Raw genomic sequence first — 24,372 nt, 5'->3', positions numbered from 1 at the left:
TGTTTTATAGTTGTTTTCATATAATTGCTGTGTTTGTTTTGGTAGGTATATTCCTAGGTATTTTATATTGTCTAGGGTGATTTTGAATGGTGTTTCTCTTTCTACTTCTTGCTGCTCTAGTGTGTTGGAAATGTATAGAAATGCTGATGATTTATGTGCATTTATTTTGTATCCTGCCGCTTTGCTAAAGTTGTTGATTATTTCTACAAGCTTCTTAGTTGATTCTCTAGGATTTTTTAAGGCATTGACCTTTTGACTGTTCCATGCATAATATACTCCATCTCTCAGTTCTAACATTTTCTCTGACTGTCCTTCATGCCTGGAATGATCTTCCTTATCTCTAGCCTCTGGCTTCCCTTTCTTGAAGCCCTAGCTAAAATCCTACTTTCTTTAGGAAACTTTCCCTAACTTCTTAATTCTAGTTAATTTTTGCCTCTCTCAATTATTCCATATTTATCCTACATATAGCTTGTTTTGCATGTATTTGTTTGCATGTTGTCTCCCCCCCATTAAATTGCAAGCTATTTGAGGGCAGGAACTATCTTTTGCCTCTTCTCATATTCCCAAAACTTAGTATAATGCCTGACATATAGTAGTGGCTTAATAAATGCTTGTTAATGAATTGAAACATGACCTTTTCAGGTTTGTTAACAGCAGATAGTTTAGGGTATCTTAATGTTTTTATAATTATCTTGACCCTTTGAGAGATTTTTATACTGACATAAAAGGGTTTCCATGTCTTATTCTTTTTTAATTTTATGAGTGTTTGACTGGTTTTTTTTCATTTTTTCCCTTCTTTTTGAAATTCCCTTAGATCTAGGCTAAAGATGCCAAACTTAGGCCTCACAATTTGTATGTGTGTGTGTTACAGAACATGCAAGGGGGCACCAAACTTCATGGACAGCTGGGTCATGGAGATAAAGCTTCCTATCGACAGCCAAAGCATGTAGAAAAATTGCAAGGCAAAGCTATCCATCAGGTGTCTTGTGGAGATGACTTTACTGTATGCGTTACAGGTAAGACACCGCAGAAGTATTCTTTTTCTTTGTCATCATCATCATCATCATTATCCAAAAACATTTCTTATGTATCTGTAGTACTGTGGTAAATTCTGCATGAGTTTTGTTAGGGTACCCTTTTGGAATTAGCTACCCTTTAGTTAGCAGCTATATGGGTAGGCACTATGTAGCTGTCCAAAAAGCATTGAATGAGTACAAAAGTGACATTGATTTGAAAATGGTCTGAGTAGGGATGTGTGCATTATATGATGAATAGGGAAGGTATTATGGAGGTTACATGTATAGAAAGGATAGGATCAGGATATTTTATTCATTTTCTACCATCTAATGAAGGAGGGAAAATAAAGTTGAATTTCAGCCTTAAAAAGTCCCCTTTTACAGAGATTTCTAGTTAAAAATGTTCTGCTCAGCAGTATAATCCAATTTTTTTAAGATTATGATAATCCCAAGTAGAACTGAATAAAAAAAGTTGAATTATATTGATAGCTTTGTCATTAACTACTTTATACCCCTTAGTGACTATTTTCCTATCTGTAATGTAAGACCCCAGTGGAATTGTCTTGTCTTAAAAAGGACTATTATTTCTTTATAATTTTCAAATTAGTGATAGTCTATATACCTCGTTATGTTCATCATCTCTTACCATCTTTTAAATAGATAGTTGCCCTTAATCACCCTGGGCTTCTTTTCCCTTCTTTGAGTTGTATATTCCTCATCTGACAAAATGATCTTTCTAAGGCCACTTTAAGTTCTCACATTCTTGAATTTCTGTGGTTGACCATCCCTTCTCATTCTAACCCTGCCCACCTTTCTGCTTAGGCAAAGGGATTTAGAACACTGATGTCTTTTCTTTTTCTTCCTTTGGCAGATGAAGGCCAGCTTTATGCCTTTGGGTCTGATTATTATGGATGCATGGGAGTAGATAAGGTTGCTGGGCCTGAGGTACTAGAACCCATGCAGGTGGACTTCTTCCTTAGCAATCCAGTGGAGCAGGTGTCCTGTGGAGATAATCACGTGGTGGTTCTGACACGAAATAAGGAAGTCTATTCATGGGGCTGTGGAGAATATGGTAAGTAGAGCTTTGGCCCTAGCTACTTCTACATGTGTATGTATGTAACTGACTTTTTTTTTTTTAAACCCTTAACTTCTGTCTTAGAATCAATACAGGGTATTGGTTCTAAGGCAGAAGAGTGGTAAGGACTAGGCAATGGAGGTTAAGTGACTTGCCCAGGGTCACACAGCTGGGAAGTGTTTAAGGTCAGATTTGAACCCAGGACCTCCTGTCTCTAGGCCTGGCTCTCAATCCACTGAGCCACCCTGCTGCCCCATGTAACTGACTCTTACAGGCCTGCTTTGTGGCCTCTTTTAGAACAGTTATATCAGAACTGTGTAGGGTACAGGTCATCCATTGATGGTCTTTGAAGATTTTATTTACTTCATGGTGCCTAGAATCCTTATTAGCTCAAATAGGCTTTATAAAACCTCAAAGCCTAACAGATGAACTATTCTATGTAGCCTCTTTAAGAAATCAGTTCATTCAGTAGAGGAAATTTCTGTAGAAGATTTTTATTGGGCCTGTGTTTTGACTATTTTCTTTTTCTTTCATGATTATCTTTTTTCTTATTCTTTGTTATAGGACGACTAGGTTTGGATTCAGAAGAAGATTATTACACACCACAGAAGGTAAGACCTATACCCACTTTTTCTTTAAACATATCCAGATTATAGATCCCAGTAGACTGACTTCTCTCCCTAACTCCTTTGCTGGCTCATCATATTATTCCATGTAACTGTGGGTATTCCCTATTGTTCTGTCCTGTCCTTTTTTTCCTCTCCCAGTATATTGTTTTTGTTGGTAACTTTTTTAGCTCCCATGCGTCTAATTTGTTTCTATTGAGCCCTAGATCTATATATCTGGCCCATGTTCTTCACTCAATTTCAGTCTTGTATCACAGTTGCTTACTGAATGTTTCACACTGGATGTCCCAAAAACATTTTTAACTCAGTGCCTAAAGCTGAATTCTTTTATCTTGCCCTTGATAACCTCCCCTCATCCATATTTCCTTGTTTCTGTTGACATTGTCCTACTGTTTGAGTGTAATCTCAGCATTATCTAAGACTCCTTATCCTCCCTTAACTGACATATTTAATAAGTTGCCAGACCTTACCATTTCTGTATTTCACAATGTTGAAAAGGGTATTGACCCTTATTGATTATTGGTATTGGTATTACCAATAGTTGTCACCGATGTGGTCAGGCTTTGAGTTTGACCATTGATAAAAATGGTTGCTCAAGCAGTTGAAGGAAAACTCCTGGTCAGGCCAGTTCTATAAAACCTATTTATTATACTATTAAAATTTATATAAAAGGTAAAATAAAAGGAAAATAAGTATTGATAAGAAATATCTCCTATAACTAATAAATTCTATATAAATTCCCAACCCAGTCTTTCCTGTAAGGGAAGCTTTCTTGATCACCAAGAGTGATTCTATCTTAATCTACTCTCTCTAACTAAATTCCCTAAATAACTATCTTTTCTATCCTAAATCAAAAAAATAAACTTATAGAGAGGAATGAGTTAGATTTTTTTTCTTGCTACACAGATGAAAAAGCAGCTAGTTAGAATCTTCACATATTTCTCTACTCAGGCAGCACACTCTTTCCTGACACCTACTGGACTCAGCACAGGTACTGCACCCAATCCTCTCCTTGGTCTCTCTGGTCAGCTAGGATGGTTTCAAGAGATAAATTCACCAAAAATTCTCTCAACTCACAGAGCAGCCTCCTTGAACAACCTTCCTTATTCAGAATTGTTCAAAGAGTGAGTAGTTGGTCCAACCTCTGGGAAATTTCTTTTATTTCCCATCATCCTTTGTGAAAATTCCACTCTCACTTAAAGAAATCCAACTCATTCAACTGGCTTAAACCATTTATCAATAAATTTTGTCAATTAACCCTATTTCTTACTTAACTCTTAATTAACATATTCTACTACAACAGCATCTCTCACATCTGACGCCTTTCTCCATATAATTAGCTTCCACCTGAATTGAGACCCTTATAACTTCTCACCTAGATTATTACAGCAGCCTCTTAATTTATCTTCTGTACTGTGCTGCTAAAGTGGTTTTCCTTGAGATCAGATCTGACAATGTGTCTTCCTTTCTCAGCCAACTCCAATGGCCCCAAGTTATTTTTCCAGTCTCATGCATGCTACTTTCCCTTCCACACTCACTGATCTGTCCAAACTGGCCTTCTCTCTGTTGCTTACACACAACATTTTATCTCTTATCATATTTCCACACTGGCCATTACTTGGATCGCAAATGCATTCCTTCCATTCCTCTGCCTCATAGAGCAACTCTGCTCTTTTTTTTTTTTTAAATAATCCTTACCTTCTGTCTTAGAATTGATACTAAGTATCAGTTCCAAGGAGAAGAGTGGTAAGAGCTAGACAGTTGGGGTTAAGTGACTTGCCCAGGGTCACACAGCTAGTAGTAACTCCCTTATGATATAGACACCACAGCATCTTTGTGAAACCTTTCTTTCAACTGGAGAGTGCCCTCCTCACAATACCTTGTAATTTATGGTTGTATTAATTTTATATTTATGATATATGTATATTTTAGGTATATTTATCCTTCTCATTTGCTGATTGATTAGTTCTTCCCCAGTATTCCTGTGTTAGAGATGTACTTTATCATTCTTGCAGCCACCCATGAATCCCAGAGAGGTATGAGAAGGATCCACTTCAAAGTATTCCTGAAATGAGAAATCATTCCTCACTTTAAAGGAGCCAGTCTACTCCCAATGTTCTTTAAAACTGGTTACATCCTTATTCTTAGATAATTTCTTCCCCATTTTATGCATTTGAGAGTAGAACTGTGATTCTGAAATTTTGTGAAATGAGATCTGGATTGTTCGTGTCCATGTATCCAGAGTGTTAAATAATACCATTTCATATGGAGTGATTTGATTATATGGAAATAGGGACTGTGTCCTTTTTTCTGTATCTATCATCTTGCTTGTAAAATGACCAAATTAGGACTCTAAGGTAACAAATTCTCTGTAGGCTTATTATGTTATTTCTAAATTCTTATCCCGGTCAAGGAGAAAAAGCATGGGATCATCCTTACCATCCCACATTTCTTTAGTTAAGAGCTCAAGAACTATTGTAATACCTGCAAAGGAAAGTTAAAAGCAGTAGACTGAGTAATGTTTTAATTCAACTAAACTGTCAACTTCCTTGATTTAGATTTTAGAATTTGGGTTATTTGTTTAAAATAGTAGCTACTAAACTACAAAACATATCTGAGGAAAAATAGAACCACCATTCTTTTCTGGTAGCTATACCAGATAAAGTTTGTGGCAGTTTGAAGTTTCACTATATAATTAAGAATTAATTCATGTACACTTAGGGATTTTTCTGATTTGTTCATGTAGGCAGATGTCCCTAAGGCCTTGATTATTGTCTCAGTTCAGTGCAGCTGTGATGGGACGTTTCTCCTAACAGAGTCAGGCAAAGTGCTGGCCTGTGGACTCAACGAATTCAACAAATTGGGCCTGAACCAATGCATGTCTGGCATCATCAACCACGACGTGAGTGCTGCTCATCATCATCTTATCTACAGTGTCACAACTTCTCTAGGTTGGAATTTCTTTAGAATTTCTGTAATAGATAATTAGACAATTAGAGTTGAAAAGGATGAGTTAAAACTTACCTTATATCAAGTGACAAAATTCAAGTTCTTCTTTTTTGCTGAACTGGGGACAGATATATCAGAATTATAAAAAGAAGTGTTTCCATGTTGCACCTATAAGATTTATTGCCCTGAAGGTGCTGCTCCTTTTTTACTAGGTCATGTTATCAAAGAAACTCAAGTTTGCCTACTAATCATTGCAGGTCTATGGTGTTTTGACTTATTTATGCTTATACTTGTATCTTCTCAGAGTTAGTTAATGACATTTTCTTAAGAACTGGATTAGTCTTCAGAAGCTCTGTAGCCTACTGTTTTGTTCTGTTTGGTTAAGAATAGGTCATGAGGGGTGTCTAAAATAATGACACAGTTAATAGTAACCTTTAAATTGTGGCTCTTAGAGAGAAGGGAGCTCAGGAGTTCCTGTATGGTTGATGCATATCCTAGGTTTAAGCTGATGGTTCTCTTCCTAAATATCTCCTATAATGGGGATTTTATCCCCTCTACTTTATACCTGTCCCAAAGGGGCAATTAAGATCAAATGAAATAATGTTTATGAAGCATTTTATAAACCTTAAAGCCCTGTATCAGTATTCCACAGTCCGTAATCAGTGGCTTAAGAAGTTTCTTCATTTACCAGTTAAATTCTCTGACCTCAGTTTAAGCCTTTTTCTGTCTTTGCCTCCATCAGATATAGTTGATCCTTGGTATTGTCTTCCTTGTAGTAACTTCATCTCCTTAAAGGCCATTGATAAATACTAGTCAATCTTCTTTCTTCTGGTATATATAATCCCCATGCTTTTTCCCTAGGCCTTTGGCTTATGTTTTACAAAACTCTTGTTTCAGGCTTTCCATGAAGTTCCCTACACAACCTCATTTACTCTGGCCAAGCAGTTGTCATTTTACAAGATCCGAACTATTGCCCCAGGCAAGACTCACACTGCAGCTATTGATGGTGAGACAACTTTTCAGTCTGTACTGTATGCAAGAATCCCTTACCTTCAATACAAACACTTCTCAACATTGTGTAAAATTTATCTACTTTTCCACATCACTAGATTCAGCACAGTGTCATATGTACATTAGACACTAAAGTGTTTTTGGATGATGATTTATACATCTCTTAATGAAGGATCCATATTTATACTCCCAGACACTGTCGCTTCCTTGGTTGTAATAATGGTTTGGCATTTCCTGTAAGTGCTCTGATATGGGTTCTTAATCCTTTTTGTGTATCATCCTTTGGTTCTATGGGAAATCCTATGGCCCCTTTTTCAGAATGTTTTTAAATTCATAAAATAAAACAAACAGGATTATAAAGAAATCCAATTATATTGAAATGAAGTTATCAGAATATTTTTTAAAAGAAATTCATGGATCTCAGATTAAGAACCACTGCACTAAAAAGTTTCCACCTTTCTTTAAAAATACAACCTAGGCAGGCTTATTTTATCACCCTTTCCAAATTGTCTCAGTGTTTGTATAACTGAACTCTCTGAGTTTCTAAATAAGTAGTTGCTTCTATACTTATATTGGAAAACTAGAAGATAGACCACTGGATTCTGCACAGCTTTCGTTTTTAACTTCTATACACTGAATGATGTTCTTTTACTTTCCTTTTAGAACGAGGTCGCCTATTAACCTTTGGTTGCAACAAGTGTGGCCAACTTGGAGTGGGGAATTACAAGAAGCGCCTAGGAATCAACCTTTTGGGGGGACCCCTTGGAGGGAAGCAGGTGATCAGAGTCTCTTGTGGTGATGAATTTACCATTGCTGCTACTGATGGTAAGTATAGATATTATGACATATACTTGATTTTGAGAGCTCTTTGGAGGCAGACTTTGCTTTGTTCGATAATTTGAACAGTGAGATTTTTCTTACTTCTAACTTTTCTTTGTAAAATCTGTTGGGCACATTCCTGCCACTTCAATTTTTGCTGCATGTCTTTTTAGACTTATAATGTTTCCTTGACTAATCAACAAAGTATAGTTAAAAAATTGGTATTTTCATTGGTGTGAGAACTTTCTCCACCAAATATATGTTGCAATTCTTAATATGTCTTAAGTCTGATGGCGAACCTATGGAACACATGCCAAAGGTGGCATGCAGAGACCTCTCTGTGGCCATGAGCACCATCATCCACCATTGCCAGCCAGAATTAGTTATTAGAAAGGCAGGGGGACTCTGGTGGAGCTGCTCCCTTCCCCCTCTCCACTGCTCCTCCCTGCCCCTCTGCCCAACAATCCATTGGAAGTGTGGGAGTGCCTGGATCACTCCTCTTCTCTTTTTCCCTCCCCTGTCTGGGATAATGTAGTGAAGGGGAGATGGTAGGGCATGGCACACAATCGTTGGGGGGGGGGGGCACATGGCATGCAGTCTCTAAAAGGTTCATTATCACTGCCTTAGATGATGATCTTCACTTGAGTTACTGTGGCTAAAAACTTAATCACCTAGTAGCTTGTCTAGTGTGAACCTTTCCAAGCGTCATGACCTAAGCTGCTTCTTGGAGTTATCTATATAGCTACATAGACTTTTCAACTTAGCAGGACTGACTCAAGCTTTCACTGGCCAATCTGTGAAAATCCAGCATCATCTTCACCCCTTGCTAATGCCTTCTTTGCACTGGGCCTTCAGCATACTGAAAACAATTTAACCTTAAATGGCTATGGCCACCTTCATGTAATACATTAGGTACCCTTAGCCTGTAGAGTGTCCTTAGAGCCTGTTGAGTGCAGAGAATTGTGTCTCTAAATCAGATTCTTTCAGAATGTTTACGGGTCCTAGTGGGTTCTACTTCTTTCTCTGTGGATGTTTTCTGCTAACACTTCTTTCCTTTGTTGTTGCTTCTAATCTTCATTGAGTCTTGGTTGTCCTGTATTTTCTTCCCTTTTTTTCCACTTTACTTTGAACTTTGAACTTGGATCTTCTCTTTACTTTTCCTGTTTCTTTTCTCCTGCCTTCTTAACTACTTCTTCCAGTTGCTAAACATCTCAATGGAAGCTTTTTCATTGTCTGGTCTTAACATTTCTCTGCTATTTTTGCTACTATTCTTGATTTGAGGTGTCTTTATTGCTCCTGGATTTGTGTCCATTATGTTCAGTTGGCAACATTTTAAATAAGTAGGGCTATTTCTGTGATTTAATGAATGGACAGGCTTTTGAATGAAAAGATTTCATACTGGTTCAAAAGTTTTGGGAATATTTAAGAGGCAACCTTAAAGGACTTTTGAGCATGCCTTAGATAGACTGAAATCCAGAGGGCACAGTTGAGGAGCAAGAAAATGAACAACACCAAGACACAAAACCAGTGCAAAAAATTTTTGGTTAACATTTTCTCTGGGGGCAGCTGTGTAGCTTAGTGGATTAGTGGATTGAGAGCCAGACCTAGAGATGAGAGGTCTTAGATTTAAATCTGGCTTCAGATACTTCCTAGTTGTGTATACCTGGGCAAGTCACTTAATCCCCATTGCCTAGCCCTTACTACTCTTCTGCCTTGGAACCAATACACAGTATTGATTCTAAGACAGAAGGTAAAGGTTTAAAAAAAATTGTATTTTTGATACATGATTTTGCCTCTAACTTGATCTCTTCCAGAATGGAAAATGTAGAGCAGCATTCTCTAACTTGGTATATAACTATCTCTTTTTTATTCTTTCTGGAAATTTTTTGTTATACATTAGGGGGTTTTTTCCTAGGAAAAAATTTCCCAACTTAAGAGCATTGATCAGTGCCATGGTCAGTCATGATTCCAGAGGATCAGTGAAGCATGCTGGCTACTTCCTGACAGAGAGATGATGGACTCAGTCAGCAAAATGAGACACATTTTTGGACATGGCCAATATAGGAATTTGTTTTGTTAACAAGACAAGGATTTGGGGATTTGTTTGTTTGGGGGGTGGGGGGTGGGGAATAAGTTGAAAAATCTAATTGAAAAAGAAAATCCATTAAGAAAAAAGAAACTTGTTCAATTCTGAGAGAACTTCTCTCCAAGCAAGAACTAAAAATGAGTAATCTAGAAGGATAGAGATTGCTAGCCTATTTAAATTCTTCTTCTCTTAACATTTTCTTCTTCTAGATAATCACATTTTTGCTTGGGGAAATGGTGGGAATGGCCGCTTAGCAATGACTCCTACAGAGAGACCTCATGGCTCTGATATATGTACTTCATGGCCACGGCCTATTTTTGGATCTCTGCATCATATCCCAGATCTGTCTTGCCGTGGCTGGCACACCATTCTCATTGTTGGTAAGGGTTTGATGTTTGTGAGGAATGGGGCATGAATGGAACAGGGATATAGGAATGTGTCTGGAAGGACAAAACATCTTTTAAAGAATTTTTGCTGCATATCTACTTTACAAATAAGATGGTCATTAAATGAAAAAATGGGGCTGAGAGCTAATTACTTCTTTTAATATGACATGTTCAGTGTCTTTTAGTCAGAATCACTCCTTTAGGCAGTTTTGCAGAGTCATTTTTTAGGAAATGGGCTTTTTTGCAAGAAGGGAAAATATGTTGGGAAGTACCTGTTGTATAAAAAAAAGGCCCTTTTAAAAACCTTTAAGAGTGTATTCTCTGAAGCTTTAAAAAACCATAAATTTTGGAACTCCCATAGTCATCAGTGGGAGAAGACATTTCCATTTCCTGAGTAGGTGACCTTCCTGTACTTGACCTCTCTTTCACATGACACCTTTGAGCTCTCTGAAGACCTTTGGTCTCCTCTGAAGCATTTCTCCTATGTTTTTAGATGTTGTTTATTACTCAGCACATGATGCTCTAATTTAACAAATTAAGCAAACTTTTAAAAAGAAACTTTAAAAAAATTTTAAGTACCTTTCTGCATTAAAAGCATTTGATAGTAAATTAAGCCACAAAGGTGAGCATTGGACTGCTGGTTTATTATTTTAAGCCTTTTTAGATAAAGAAGCTACTCCTACCTTCCCACAAAAAACAAACAAATAAATTATTTAAAGCTACCTAGAGTCTAGAGTCAGAGATCTTCAACTTTTAGCCTTTTCTTTCACTCTTACTCTCTTCAGCTACAGATATGCATATATGTGCATACATACAAAGACTACCACCACAGACACACACACAGTGTGTGTCTATGTGTCTTTCTGTTTCTTACCAAATATTCTTTTTTTTTCCAGAGAAAGTATTGAATTCTAAGACTATCCGTTCTAATAGCAGTGGCTTGTCAATTGGAACTGGTGAGTAATAAGCTTTAGGCAATAATTATTTTCTGAGGGGTACATCTTTGTGAAAAGATCTTCTAGACATTCTTTATTATTCAGAAAAAAATGGGGAATTAGATTCATTGGGAGCTGGAAAGCATACTGACTTAGAAGAATTGCAGAATGATTAGTTTTACAACTACACTGTACTTGCAGAAGGCTTAGTATTCCTGATTTGGTGGGAAAATTCAGCTCTTCTTCTATGGCACATCAGCTATATGAAGTTAATTATTTAGGAGATGTTGATCCCAAGTATAGAGTCTAGCCCTGGCATCATTGTGAACGTGAGCGTCAACATGCAACATCACCACAGAGGGAGGAGCTAGAGAGTTTTAAAATGCGAGTACAGGAAGGAGAGAGCTCTTTTTACTTCCTCTCTTGAACAGACTGATTCCCTGGGCTGCTGCATGGCAAGCAGAAGCAGAGCAGAATGGAGGGGGACCACACTAGACTGAAATCTGGGACCTGATCTTAACTTAAGTTAGGCTGTGACATCTCTCTACCACTAGCAGACTCATTCTCTTTACTAATAAATGCTTATAATACTGGTACTGAGCCTCCAGATCAATTGTTATTTTTTACACAGTTAGCTTCAGTGATCCATCACTGTAATAAAATGAAAGGATGAACTTTATTCTTCCCCTTCTCTTCTTGAGCCTAAGTGCTCTAGGTTCTTACTGTCCCTTCCTCTAATGGACCCTGGAAAAATTTTAGTTTATAGCAGTGGTTCCCAAACTTTTTTGGCTTACCGCCCCCTTTCTAGAAAAAATATTACTTAGCGCCCCTGGAAATTAATTTTTTTAAAATTTTAATAGCAATTAATAGGAAATAATAAATGCACCTGTGGCCATCACTGTGGCCATCACTGTGATCGCTGCAGTACCCACTAGGGGGCAGTGGCGCCCACTTTGGGAATCACTGGTTTATAGAGACAGTCCTTCAAAATCAGAACTTTTAATGAAAAACCCAGCTAAACACAAAATATGCCTAGGAAATTCAAGCCAGAGCTATTTGGGCTGCTTTTTATTTTATATTTTTATTCTTTGGAACTATGCCAAGAAACAATTTTTGTTCCTTTTGGTCTCTACCTGTTGTAGTTCTCCAAAGGACAGTGGTGCTTTAGATCATGGATTCTAATAGCTCGTGGTACCACAGCAGGTAAAGACCAAAAGGAGAAAACATTCTCTTTCCTGCTAATTTATCAAGAGGCAATATTTGAAACTGGTTTAAATCTTTTGAGCTACAGTTTACATGGCAAATGCTTTCTGTTAGTTTGTTCAAGCATCTGTGACTATTAACTTCATTTGAACTCCAGATATCTTTCACAGATGGTTAAATATTTCTCTGCCAAGCACATTTGCTCTATCACTACCTTGTTTTGATAGTCTAATACTTAGAGAAAGGGGGGGGAAAAGGTTAAAAAAAAAGAGGCCTGTGAGAAATGACTTAGGCACTGGAAGCAGAACTGGATTTCACATGAGACTCTTAAGCTTGAATGAATGTGGCAGCATGACGGCAGATCCTAGTCTAATTATCTATATTTTCCAGGGGTCCACTACAGCCCATCTGGGCCCAATTCTGGCAGACCCTTATTTTTCTGTGACCTGCAAACTAAGAATGATTTTTTACATTTTTAAATAAAGTTTTATTTACCATACGGATCAGCCATTGTTTGCCAACAGCCATCTATGTCAATAGAAGATCCTAACATGGGTAATCCCCCAAATAGCAGCTAAACAAATGGTCTTTTATATTTTACTTGAAATGTGCCATATGATTATTTATTATAGTTTCCTTCTTCATTATGTTTTTATCATTAATGAAATTTGTTTTCATTTGCAATTCAATAAGCATTCATTAAATACTGAGCACTGTGCTAGGGTATCAAAATGAAATAGTCCCTGGGCTTAGGGAACTTGGGTTTTCTTCAGAGAAAAAAACTTACATCTAGATAAGTATAGATATAAATATATGCTGAGTAAATTCTGGGGTGACAAGAAGAACATTAGCTAAAAAGAATAAGGAAAGGCCTCTTGTAGTAGGTAGCATTAGTCAAACCTTGAAGGAAGGTAAAGATTCCAGAAGCTAGAGGTAAGTTGCTTATAGGCGTTGGAGATGATCCCCTGGACATAAAAGTAAAAACCAGAATGTCATATAGAGAGAATAGAAAGTAGGTTATTGGGTTGGAGCATAAAATGTATGAGTTGCCCTCAACAGAAATGGAGAAGTTAATAAAGATAAGTCTGGGAAGAAAAGTTAGTGAGTTCTTTTTTGGACATGGTGAATTTAAGGTGCCTATGGTACATCCAAATGGAAATGTCTATCAGAAAATTAATGATTTGAGACTGGCTTTTGGGAAAGAAGTGAGGACTGAATGTGAAGAGATGTAGTCTTCTTCAAAAGATGATAATTGTTCTGGTTGGAGCTGATTGCAAGATAGCCTGATTACATAACTGAGCACAGATGAGCTCTAGCCTTCATTGAAGTAGCCTGAAAACATGGTATGTTTCAGGGAATGAAAGAAGCAAATTTAACTAAAAATGTGATAATGAATAATCTACAAAGCAATGAATCTTCAGAACCCCTGCAGAGCATAGACTAGAAGGGCTGTAGCTTGCGCTAAGTACCTTTTGATTATAAGAGAGTAGTTACAGAAGAATTCAGAGAGGTAGAAATGCAGCTGATATTTGAGTAGGACATCACTGTAGCAGAATTGTTGAGATGGAGAAGAGGCAATAGAGCAGTTGTTAATGACAGAAAAAGCAAGTTCCTTTTACTTATAGACTGATACTTTAGAGGCAGCTTTTAAATTACTATTGAGTGGGGCAGCTAGGTGACTCAGTGGATAGAGAACCAGACTTGGAGATGAGAGGTCCTGGGTTCAAATTTTACCTTAGATACTTCCTAGCTATGTGACCCTGGGGAAGTCACTTAACCTGCCTAACCCTTACAACTCCTCTGCCTTGGAACCTATACTTAGTATTGATTCTAATACAGAAGGTAAGGGTTAAAAAAAAAAAAAGTATTATTAAGCACCAGAATATTTAGCAGGTTTGGAAAATGGAGGTGAAATTAATCTTCTTGTAGGCATTGAATGAACAATGTCTTTTTTTTTTTTTTAAAGACACATTCATGAAAGATGGTTTATCGACCTACTGCTATTTCCTAATTGCAGTTTCAGCTTGAGTATATAGCTTGGTTCTTAGTCATCCTTTTCCTATGGTAAGTAGATCCCTGAGGGTGACAGCTCTCTACTTTCTCTGTCTTGTGTTGGTCAGTGGCTCAGAACTCCACCCAAGGAGGAGGAGGTGGAAGAGAAGAGGAAGAGAGCCAGCAGGAATCTGAGACGCCTGATCCAAGTGGAGGTTTCCGGGGAACAATGGAGGCAGACCGAGGAATGGGAGATTTAATCAGTCCAACTGAGGCCATGGGGATCAGTAGTGTGGGTAGCAGTTCCTGCCCCGGCTGGCTGCGCAAGGTAATTTTGTAATTGAAGTTAGCATATCTTGTATTGAAGGTAGTACTTGCTAAAAAAATCTTGAGGAAAAAACTGTTAGAGCTTCTCAGGATTATCCATGTGTAATTCAGCTATTTTAGAGCAAGTTATTCTTTCTGATTTCTTGGTAAATACTGACTCTCCTTTCTGGCATTTCTTCCTGGCTTACAGGATATGTAAATATGAAGGCATGTGACTTCTTTTTATTCTTCTTGGTTGCTTTTTGAAAGGGGTCTGAAAGTATGAAGTAAGAGCAATATAGAACACGTATAGCCTATCTTCTGTCAGTAAGACACTTTGTCTCCCTACTATTGCCAGAATAAATTGAGTTTCCAGACCTTTTGAGTGAAACTGCATGGTAATAAGAAGGGTGAAAAAAATCAGATTCCTAACACTGCACCATCTTATTCTCAGGAGCAAGTTTGACTGGCCATCACTGCTTACCCTATTAAGGACCAATTAACCCTCTGCCATCACTACTTACCCTATTAAGGACCAAGCAACCAATAACGACAACTATCCCACACCACTAGAGAGTGCAGATATAAAGTGAAAAGTTAGGGGGGCAGCTGGGTAGCTCAGTGGATTGAGAGTCAGGCCTAGAGACGGGAGGTCCTAGGTTCAAGTCTGGCCTCAGACACTTCCCAGCTGTGTGACCCTGGGCAAGTCACTTGACCCCCATTGCCCACCCTTACCACTCTTACACCTATGAGCTAAAACACAGAAGTTAAGGATTTAAAAAAAAAAAAAAAGAAAAGAAAAGCTAGGGGAGAAGGGAATATTGGAAGAAAGGGGTTGTTGACAACAGACCAGCTGAGATGCTTTTCTTGATGCCTAGGAGTTAGAAAATGCAGAATTCATCCCCATGCCTGACAGCCCTTCACCCCTGAGTACAGCTTTTTCAGAACCTGAGAAAGATACCCTTCCCTATGAGGAGCTACAAGGACTCAAAGTGGCCTCTGAAGCTCCTGCAGAATGCAACAAGTCTACAAGAGAAGCCTGGGTAATGGAACTTTTTTGGTTTGAATTCCAACTTGATTAACAATGTTATATAACAAAGTATAGACTCTTCCCCTCAAATTTTCGCTTGTCATCACTGTCTAATAAGAATTATCTCACTGCCCCACTGAAATTCAGTACATCCTATGTTTCTCGTTTCATAATTCCTAAAACCAGTATTCAGAGCTAATGGCTTTTAATGGTTCTTAGGTTATGTTAGCAGATCAGAAGTACCAATGTAAAACCCATCTTTATCATCATCATTTAAAATTTGTTGGTCAATCATGAGATTTTTATAACATGCCCTAAAACTTGAAGATTTCAGTAATTGAGCTCTATAGTAATATTATTTGTTGACCTCTTAAAATATCACCAGAAAATTTGACCCCAAATTGTTTCACAGATATTCCATTTGGAGGTCTGTGCTTATGATGTAGTCAAAAATATTTGTCCTTTTACTTTGGCATTAAAGATAACATGTCATTGTATTTTGAAAACTTAAATGAAACTGATAACTTTTCTGGAAGACCAGTCATTGTAATTTCTCATTGGATAGAGATCTGAGATGCTGAAAGTAAAAGCAACTCAATCAGAAGATGGCATGACAGAACGAAACTCTGTTCATCTTCATCAATCAGTCTCCCATTGCTTCCTGATGTTCTTCTTACATAGAAGCTTTTATCTTGTAACTTTATGGAACAATCTTATGATTTTATCTAGAGGAAGATTGATTTCATGTTTGCTTATTTTTTAAAAGGGAATTGTGGAGGGCAGCTGGGTGGCTCAGTGGATTGAGAGCCAGGCCTAGAGACGGGAGGTCCTAGGTTCAAATCCAGCCTCAGACACTTCCCAGCTGTGTGACCCTGGGCAAGTCACTTGACCCCCATTGCCTACCCTTACCAGTCTTCCACCTATTAAGTCAATACACAGAAGTTAAGGGTTTAAAAAACCAAAAAAAAAAGGGAATTGTGGGAGCTAACCATAAGAAGGTAATATTTAATTCCTGTTTATTCTTTGCTTCTCCAGCTCCCCCGGCTTAATCCAGTACTAGGATGTGCTGGTAAGGGAGCACCAGTGGCTGCTGTCTGTGTTTGTAGCAGCCTGCGGGTGGAGGTGGAAAGACTGGAAGGTCTCGTGTTAAAATGTTTGGCTGAGCAGCGGACACTGCAGCAAGAAAATCTCAAAATTTGGACCCAGCTCCAAAGGCTCAACAAGGAGACCGAAGGAGTACAAAAGGTGAGAATATTTGATGAGATATTGATCATTTTTGTACTTATTTTGAATGACCTTTGAGTCACAGTACCAGATGATGTTCATATATGCCCCAATTGTAGGGAAATGAATGATAATTGGTGGCTATGTTTTTCATGCTTTCTGAGTTTCAGATTGTTGAAGGGAGCACCATTATTAACACTTACTATCTGTGCGACCCTGTGCAAATTTCTTAACCCTGTTCGCTTCAGTTTTCTCATCTATAAAATGAGCCATAGAAGAAAATGGCAAACAACTCTAGGATTTTTGCCAAGAAAATGGGGTCACAAAGAGTCAGACATGACTGAAACAAATGAACAATAACAGCAATCTTTCAAAATAACAGATATTTCAATAAATGGGTTTCTTTTGAGATTGTTGTTTAGTCGTTTTCCAGGCATGTCCGACTCTTTGTGACCTCATTTGGGGTTTTCTTGGCAAAAATCCTGGAGTGGTTTGCCATTCTCTTTTCCAGCTCATTTGACAAATAAAGAAACTGAGGGCCACTCAGCTAGTAAGTCTCAGAGACCAGATTTGAACTCAGGAAGATGAGTTCAGGCCCAATGCTCTATCTATTCTGTTACCTAGCTGCCCTTCTTTTGAGGTACTTTCCCTTTAACTCAATATGACTTCCATAATTTCTAGAGGTAGAACTTGCATAACTAACCACTGAAACCAGGATAGGCAGCTGGATTTCACTAAATTCATCGCCTTTATCAGACATGGTTTTTGAGGAATGTGATACAAGCATTACTAGAGCATGAGGTGACTGAAAGAACTGTGGCAGGAGAGAAGCTGATGTTGAAACAGTCTAGAAAAATAGATTTATGGCCATGGTAGTTCTAGAGCATCTCATAAAACTGAGACAAGTTATTAGGAATTAGCTTGAGAAGTGTATATTCATAAACTGACACTCATTTATGACCAGGAGCCAGTGTGTTGCTAATTTGACACATTTTATCTGAATAGTTGGAGACTCATTCCAAAGGAACTCAGACGGCAAAGGAAGAAATGGAAACAGATCCAAAACCTGACTTGGATTCAGAGTCCTGGTGCCTTTTGGGAACAGATTCCTGTCGGTCCAGCCTTTAATGTCCTGATCCTATACTTCCCCAGTAAGATGGGATCCCTGCAACTTCACAGAATAATTACTGAATGCAAAGAGCAGCTTTTCCTGGCTTCATTTCAGTTGCAGACAAGGAGCAAAGCAGGAGGCTCAGAAGTGTCTCCAGAGTACAGATGGAGGGAAGCATCTCCTTTTAGTTAGGAACTAGGAGTGTATCATTTGTTTTGTTTTATTTTTTGAGGGGGAAGGGCCCTGTGTCCTGGTTTTGTCTTCTGTGACTACTGCAGCAACAGCAGCTCTATACCTCATCTGTTGATTCCATCTTTGAAGAAGAGAAACAGCCCTGCCTTGCTATTTGCACTGGTAGCAGCTTGTACCCATTTATAATTTTCACCACTTGTTGGGAGCTACGTTGAGAACTCAGCACTGGTCACTGAACTTCTAGGTGGAGGAGGGGAATGTGAAAAGCTTGAGAAAGCTTGTTAAGAGCTGGCTGGCTGTAATAGGGCCTCCAGTCCTGCCAAAGTCAGCTTAAAAGATGGCAAAGTGTTCTGTGCCATCTCATAGAATCTGAAGAAGAAATGTTTTATAGACTAGCTTTTGGCTTATTTTAATAGAGTTGAAACACATGCAGCTAAAAATATTTTTGGAGAAAAGAGGGTTTAGATTAATTTTCCTCTGAAAGTTGACTGAGATTTCTCTGATGAAAATTGGAGAAAGAAGGGCTGGCCTCTCCTTATTACATAGTTGTACTCTTGGCACATAATGCTAGAGCTTCTGCACTGTGGATGAGGCAAGGAGAGATTTTATAGCCACGAAGAAGAGACCTCCTAAAGTGCCATTACTTCTTTGAGTATTGAAAATATTGGAGACACAAGATCTCTTTAAGACTAAGTAGCAAGGGGAAAGAGGTCCCTACAGTGATATTGTCCTCAACAGTTGTGTTTGGCTTCTTAGAAGGTGCTGATGGCAGCCATGGGCCTTTATCTCGTGAGGAGGTCTTTTCTTCTGCCTTCACAGCTTAATTTTGTTCTGATGTTAACATCAGTACCACTAGCCGCTGCTGTTCTGTGTCTAGTCAGTATTTGTTTCCCTTCTGGTTCTTATGAAACCATAGAATAGTCAGTGAATCCATATATTTTCCTTATTCAGTGGCTATTAGCAAGCACCAAAGTTCCTTGATTACATAACAAACTGAGTAGAAGTTAGCAAATGGAAGAGATGGACAGGGAGTCCATCCCCATCTCTGACCTTTGTCTGTTGTGCCATTGTAGGGAGGAACAAGCTACCTTTCTCAGAAAGAGTTAATTGTCTACATTTTATTCCTGAGTCCAGATCTTAAACTCCATAGGTTGTTTACTATGTGTTTGCTGGTTTCCCTTAAAGGTATGAACTTTATATTTCAGTTTATGAAAAATGTATGGAGTGTCTTGATTTCACAAGTGCCTGCTTATGGGTTTCATATCTACCTCCCTACAAACAGCTATGTTGTTTTGTTCTTTTGTTTTCCCTAAACAAAAAGATGAGATTTGATTTCTGTTTGGGGTTATGATGAATTTGCTACCAGACATACTTTTCTAGTCTTTTGGAAATGGATTTAAAGTCTAAAGCTGGGAAAAACCCCCATGGCTGGGGTTGGGGGTTTGGAGGGAGGGAGCAGTTGTGTTTAATAGGAGCAGCTGTCATTCTATATCATGTTCCCATTATCTTTACAGTTAGGGGAAGCCAATTACAGTAGTACTAATGTAATCACTGTAACCTTTGATTAAGGAAGGGGACATCCCCAAATTAAGAATATAAATTCTAGGAACTTAAGACTTTTACAAAAAACAAACATACAAACAAATAGAAAACAACCCTAGTGGTGTGTTTTGTTTTATCACATAAACATAGCTTTGATTTGTAAGAGCTGATGGGCCTTGCTCCTGTAACTTTTACGTTCACTGTCTCAGCAGGACTGAGAGGTGGGGTCTGTTTGGACATAAACCTTGAGCATTGCTCTTGAAGGGGAATTGAAGGAATTGGTCATGTTGCTAAGACTGTGCGATGTAAGTGAGCATCAAAGGGATAAGAGGCCTGCTCTTAACTCAGCAAGTCATTCTCTAGCAACACAACACTGGTCATTTTCTGTAGTATTCTGCCTTTGAGAAGACTTAGTTTCCTGTTCATCTGGTTGAGAATTTTAAGTTCTGTACCTTTAAAGACAATTTGTAATTTACCCAAGAGAGATGGACATGAGAAGCAAACAAAAATCCATTCAGAGCTGGCAGCCATGTATTGGATGACATGCAGAGAGCATGCAAACAAAAGTGCCTTTGAATGGTTCTTGTTCCCAACCTCCTTTTTATTTTGTCCTGTTTTATTTTTCTTCTTTCAGGACTAGATGTGTATTCATTAAGCTTCCTAGTAGTATTGCTTTTGAGTTATAACCTGATTAAAACTTCTGCTCTGACACTTAAAAACTAGCTCATCATTAGCATTATGTTTGAAAGGATAAAGGTGGAATGGTTTGGCATTTGTTTAAATAAACATATAAACTCTTAAATGATGCAGTGCCTCAGTTGAGCCTATGTGTGCCTTGGGGTCACTAGTGATAAAACACTTTTTTTTAAATGTTGGGCCTATACTTGCTTTTTTATTCTTTTTTTTTTTTAAATCCTAGTTGAGATATCCTAGTGAGGTAAACATTGTAAAGAATGTATTTAGGCAGAACCCTTGCTTCTCAGTTTTATATATTTTAACATCAGAATATAGATGCAATTCATAAATCCAGTGCTGAAAATAGTCTGCAATTGCAGGGGGAAAGAAGAAACACTAAAAAGGACATCTTTTTTGTTCACATTATCTAATCTTAGTAGAAGTGATAATTAATTCTGCCTTATATAAAACCATTTCCCTGAAAGAATTGAAACTATATATATTCTCCCAGCATACCAGAGTACCAGAAAAACTATGGAGCCAAATTAAAGAGTTGGCTTGGGACATTTTTCTCTGCCTAGCTAATAGTTTTTCTTTCCACTTCAACTTCTACTTTTCTACTAGGGAATTTCAACATATAGATTGATGATCCCTCAAATACCCTAATTTTCTAGTGCCTCTGTCTCCTCAGAAATGTCATGCCTAGGAACAGCTAAGTTGCTCAGTGGAGAGAGAGCCAGGTTTCGAGATCGGAGGTCCTGAATCCATATCTGTCCTCAGACACTTCCTAGCTGTGTTGCCCTGAGCAAGTCACTTTTTGCCTAGCCCCAACTGCTCTTCTGCCTCGGAACCAAGACTTACTATCAATTTTAAGACATAAGGTAAGGGTTTTAAAAAAATAAAAAAGAAAAGGTCATTCCCTTGATTTTACTACTTATTTACTGTCCTAGATCATTTCCATGTTCATGAACTCCACAATAACTTTATATGAACTCATAATCTTTTTATTATTTGTTTCCTGTGTCTTATGACCTGAAACTCTGTTCTTTTTCCTTGCTATGATCTCCATACCTTCTACTCCTCAATTCTTTTCCCAGGCTGATACCCCTACATTGGCTACATTCTCAACTCCTTGATGAACCTGTTCAGCTCTACTCTCTATCCTCTACTCTCTGATCTTTGGCCTTCCTTCCCCACACTTTTTTTATTTTCCTATCCCTAATCTCAGCTAGTCAGTTCCAACCCTAAATTACTAGGCTTCTGACCATAGTTGGCATCCTTGACTTCCCATGCTCCTCTCTAATGTTTAGTCTGTTTGCCAGATTTGTTACTTCTTTCTTTACAACATCTCATGTCTTCTCTCCACTCACACAGCCATTACTTTGCTGCAGGCCCTCATTTTCTCACTCATGAACTATTGCAGTAGCCTTCTAGTTGGTCTCTCTACTTCATCTTCCACTTACCTGCCAAAGTTCTTTTCTCTCTCCCTCTCCCTCTTCCTCTTCTTTTCTTTCACTTCACATTTGCCTTTGATCCTGATATACTGGTCATACTCTTCAAACATAACCCTCTTATCTGTCTCTAGGCTGCTTTTTCCTCACCTCTGCCCCATCGTTTCCCTGGCCTCCTTCAAACCTCTTTCAAATCTACCTTCTGCAGGAAGCTTTGCCTATCTGCTTCCCTTCTCCCCTCTAATCCCTTGGTGCTATCCCTCTGAGATCATCTTCCAATGCTCTGTTTATATCTTGCATGTGTACATGGTTTTTCACATGGTTCTCCCTTATTAGTATGAGAATTCCTTGAGGGTAGAAAGAATGTTTTTGCCTTTCTTCATATAGTGCCTGGTACATAATAGGCATTTAATAAATGTTTGACCAAGAACACAGTAGAAAGTATACTTGCAGAGTAATTTAAATAACAATTCCTTCAAGAACTCATTCCTGAACTTTCCTAGAAAATAGTATTTATAACAGGAGAGGTTTCCCATCAGCATGACAGCTACAGACAAGGACTCTAAGGAGCCCATTCCATCGTTTCTCAGAGATTTAAAAAAGCCACCTTTTATGACTGAATTATGATTAACTATAAAAATAAGTTGATTATTAGAGGTCATAGAATTATTTAAATTAAAAAGGAAAATTTTTTTGTATCATCGTTAGCTATCTACTTCCTCTGGGGCTGTGTGTAATGACTCAACACCTGAAAATTACAAAATTAAATAAGAGTTCTGTGTAAGTGCAATGAAGTATCATTAACTCAGCAAATTAATATGTAATTATAATATTGATAATTTAACTAATATATATAATTACAATGTTAACTCAAGATTCTATTTTAAGTCTCCCTAGAAATGGGGCTGCCAAATGAACTTTACCATGAGTAGATTTTGTCCTATTTAAGTTTACATAGTTTTGGTTCCTCAGTTGATTTGTAAAATGAATCAACATCAGGGCTTCTTGGACAAAAAGAAGGTATAAATTAAGAATGTTACCTGTATTCCCTATGTTGTTCTGAAGAAGACCATGTTGTTTCCTTAGCCCCATGACCATTCCCTGTTCTTTTGTCTTTAGGCTACATTCTGGAAAGTCTGATTGTTAAATATTTGTTCAAAGATTAGATACAGCTAATAGCCCTTCAAAGTTTTGATCAAGAAGAAGTCATCACTAATGAAACCAGAGCATAACTATCTTAGTTTTGTTTTTATATCTCATACCTGGCATTTGATAGCTGCTTAGTGAATAAATGTTAGGTATGTAGTGATAAGGCAAACCTATCATGTAGTCATGAGCCAATTTATTTAATTCTGAAAGAATAGCTGCACTGCTTTGAAAGTATTTTTTCTTAAAATATTTTTCCCCTACTATGGTTAGTCCATAGAGAGTCAGCCTTGCAAACAAAAAACACCATGGATCAAATCCTGCCTCTGACCCTACCTATGTGGCTGTGGTCATGTCACTTCACTTGTAAGTGCCCCAGGCAATTTCTAAGTTACCATTAAGTTGCCAATCTTCACACGTAGAAAAAAATCCTTGGTTTGGATTTTTTTTTCTAATTGTACACTGTAGTGAACCTTGATCTATAATCTAAATATCAGAGTCTATTCTTACTAACAGTTATTTTCACATACATGTGTTAGAATGTTAAATATTAACAGTGTACTTTAGTAGGCAGCCAACATCTTGAGGTAATGTCTCCTTTTAATGCATAAAGAGGCTTTCTGGTGGAACCTAGAAAGGGCCTTGATTTTAAGATGCCAGCTAAAAATCCTAAAGGAAAAAATAAGATCTCAATTCAATATGTTTCTTAAAAGGCAGATTTCCTAGATTTGATATAATTTTTGCTGTTTGAAGCTCACATCGCTAGCTGAGCTGATTTAACTAAGATGCTGCTTGATGGGAAGAGTGGCAACAGATGCGGATTAAACAGTAATTACACATTTGCTTCTAGCAAAATATTCTGTGGTCTGATAGGACCCTCTGATTCAGCTGATGTTAGATCCTTTTAACTTTTCCATAATTTAGAAACACATTGTGATGATTCTTTTAGCACCCAAGACAAGGATCCTAATAGTATTTCAGTACCCTACCTTTGCTCTTGCCTCATTTTAATGTACACATTAATATATCTTTGAATATGTAGCCTACTTCAAAAGACATTAAATCGTTCTTCCATTCTAGAAACGTTTTCTTCTAGAAATGAGACACATACACTTTTGGGGGGAGGGACCTGTGCTTAGTGTCTTTGTCAGCATTATCTTTTTTCAGAATTTATTTAAGTACCTAATTCTGCACATTGTTGTACTTAGGCACCAATCAATGAAAATTACAAAGATCTGATCTGTCCTGCCCCAATAGAGCTTACACTCTAAAGCATATAATAAGAAACAGATAATAAAAATGACTTAAAATTGTCTTGAAAGCATTCATGTGACATTTGAAGCTAGTCAATGTTGCAGCCCTGTAGGACTGCAGATTGTGTTACTGTGGTTGGAAAGGAGAGCTATATGGTGTGATTTTGGGGTTTTTTTGTACTTTAAAATATTCAGATTGAAAACATGGGGGAAAATATAGTAAAGCCTTATCTGAAATGGATAACCATAAAACTAAGACATCCTAAAATACATAACCTATTTCCAGAGATTATTACAGTGTATGTTCAAATGAGGTCTATTACATTCATTGCAGGTTCTTGGAT

The 24,372-nt window shown here is 37.8% G+C and overlaps 1 protein-coding gene across 1 annotated transcript in view; it reads left to right on the top strand.

Annotated features, from left to right (window-relative positions):
- Window positions 1–18,165, top strand: part of NEK9 (NIMA related kinase 9) — a 44,696-nt gene extending 26,531 nt beyond the window's left edge. The window contains exons 11-22 of the mRNA XM_044664946.1: window positions 872–1,016; window positions 1,888–2,088; window positions 2,656–2,702; window positions 5,464–5,619; window positions 6,564–6,672; window positions 7,341–7,502; window positions 9,792–9,962; window positions 10,865–10,924; window positions 14,227–14,426; window positions 15,283–15,447; window positions 16,470–16,679; window positions 17,664–18,165. Of these exons, the coding sequence (XP_044520881.1) occupies window positions 872–1,016; window positions 1,888–2,088; window positions 2,656–2,702; window positions 5,464–5,619; window positions 6,564–6,672; window positions 7,341–7,502; window positions 9,792–9,962; window positions 10,865–10,924; window positions 14,227–14,426; window positions 15,283–15,447; window positions 16,470–16,679; window positions 17,664–17,786 (1,749 nt within the window). The 3' untranslated portion in view covers window positions 17,787–18,165. The remainder of the gene's footprint in view (window positions 1–871; window positions 1,017–1,887; window positions 2,089–2,655; window positions 2,703–5,463; window positions 5,620–6,563; window positions 6,673–7,340; window positions 7,503–9,791; window positions 9,963–10,864; window positions 10,925–14,226; window positions 14,427–15,282; window positions 15,448–16,469; window positions 16,680–17,663) is intronic.
- Window positions 18,166–24,372: the final 6,207 nt, after the last annotated feature.

The sequence above is a fragment of the Gracilinanus agilis genome, chromosome 2 (genome assembly GCF_016433145.1).
Source record: "Gracilinanus agilis isolate LMUSP501 chromosome 2, AgileGrace, whole genome shotgun sequence".
Classification (NCBI taxonomy): Eukaryota; Metazoa; Chordata; class Mammalia; order Didelphimorphia; family Didelphidae; genus Gracilinanus; species Gracilinanus agilis.
The sequence above is the reverse complement of the archived record's forward strand: the minus strand, read 5'-3'. Positions and strand labels throughout refer to the sequence as shown.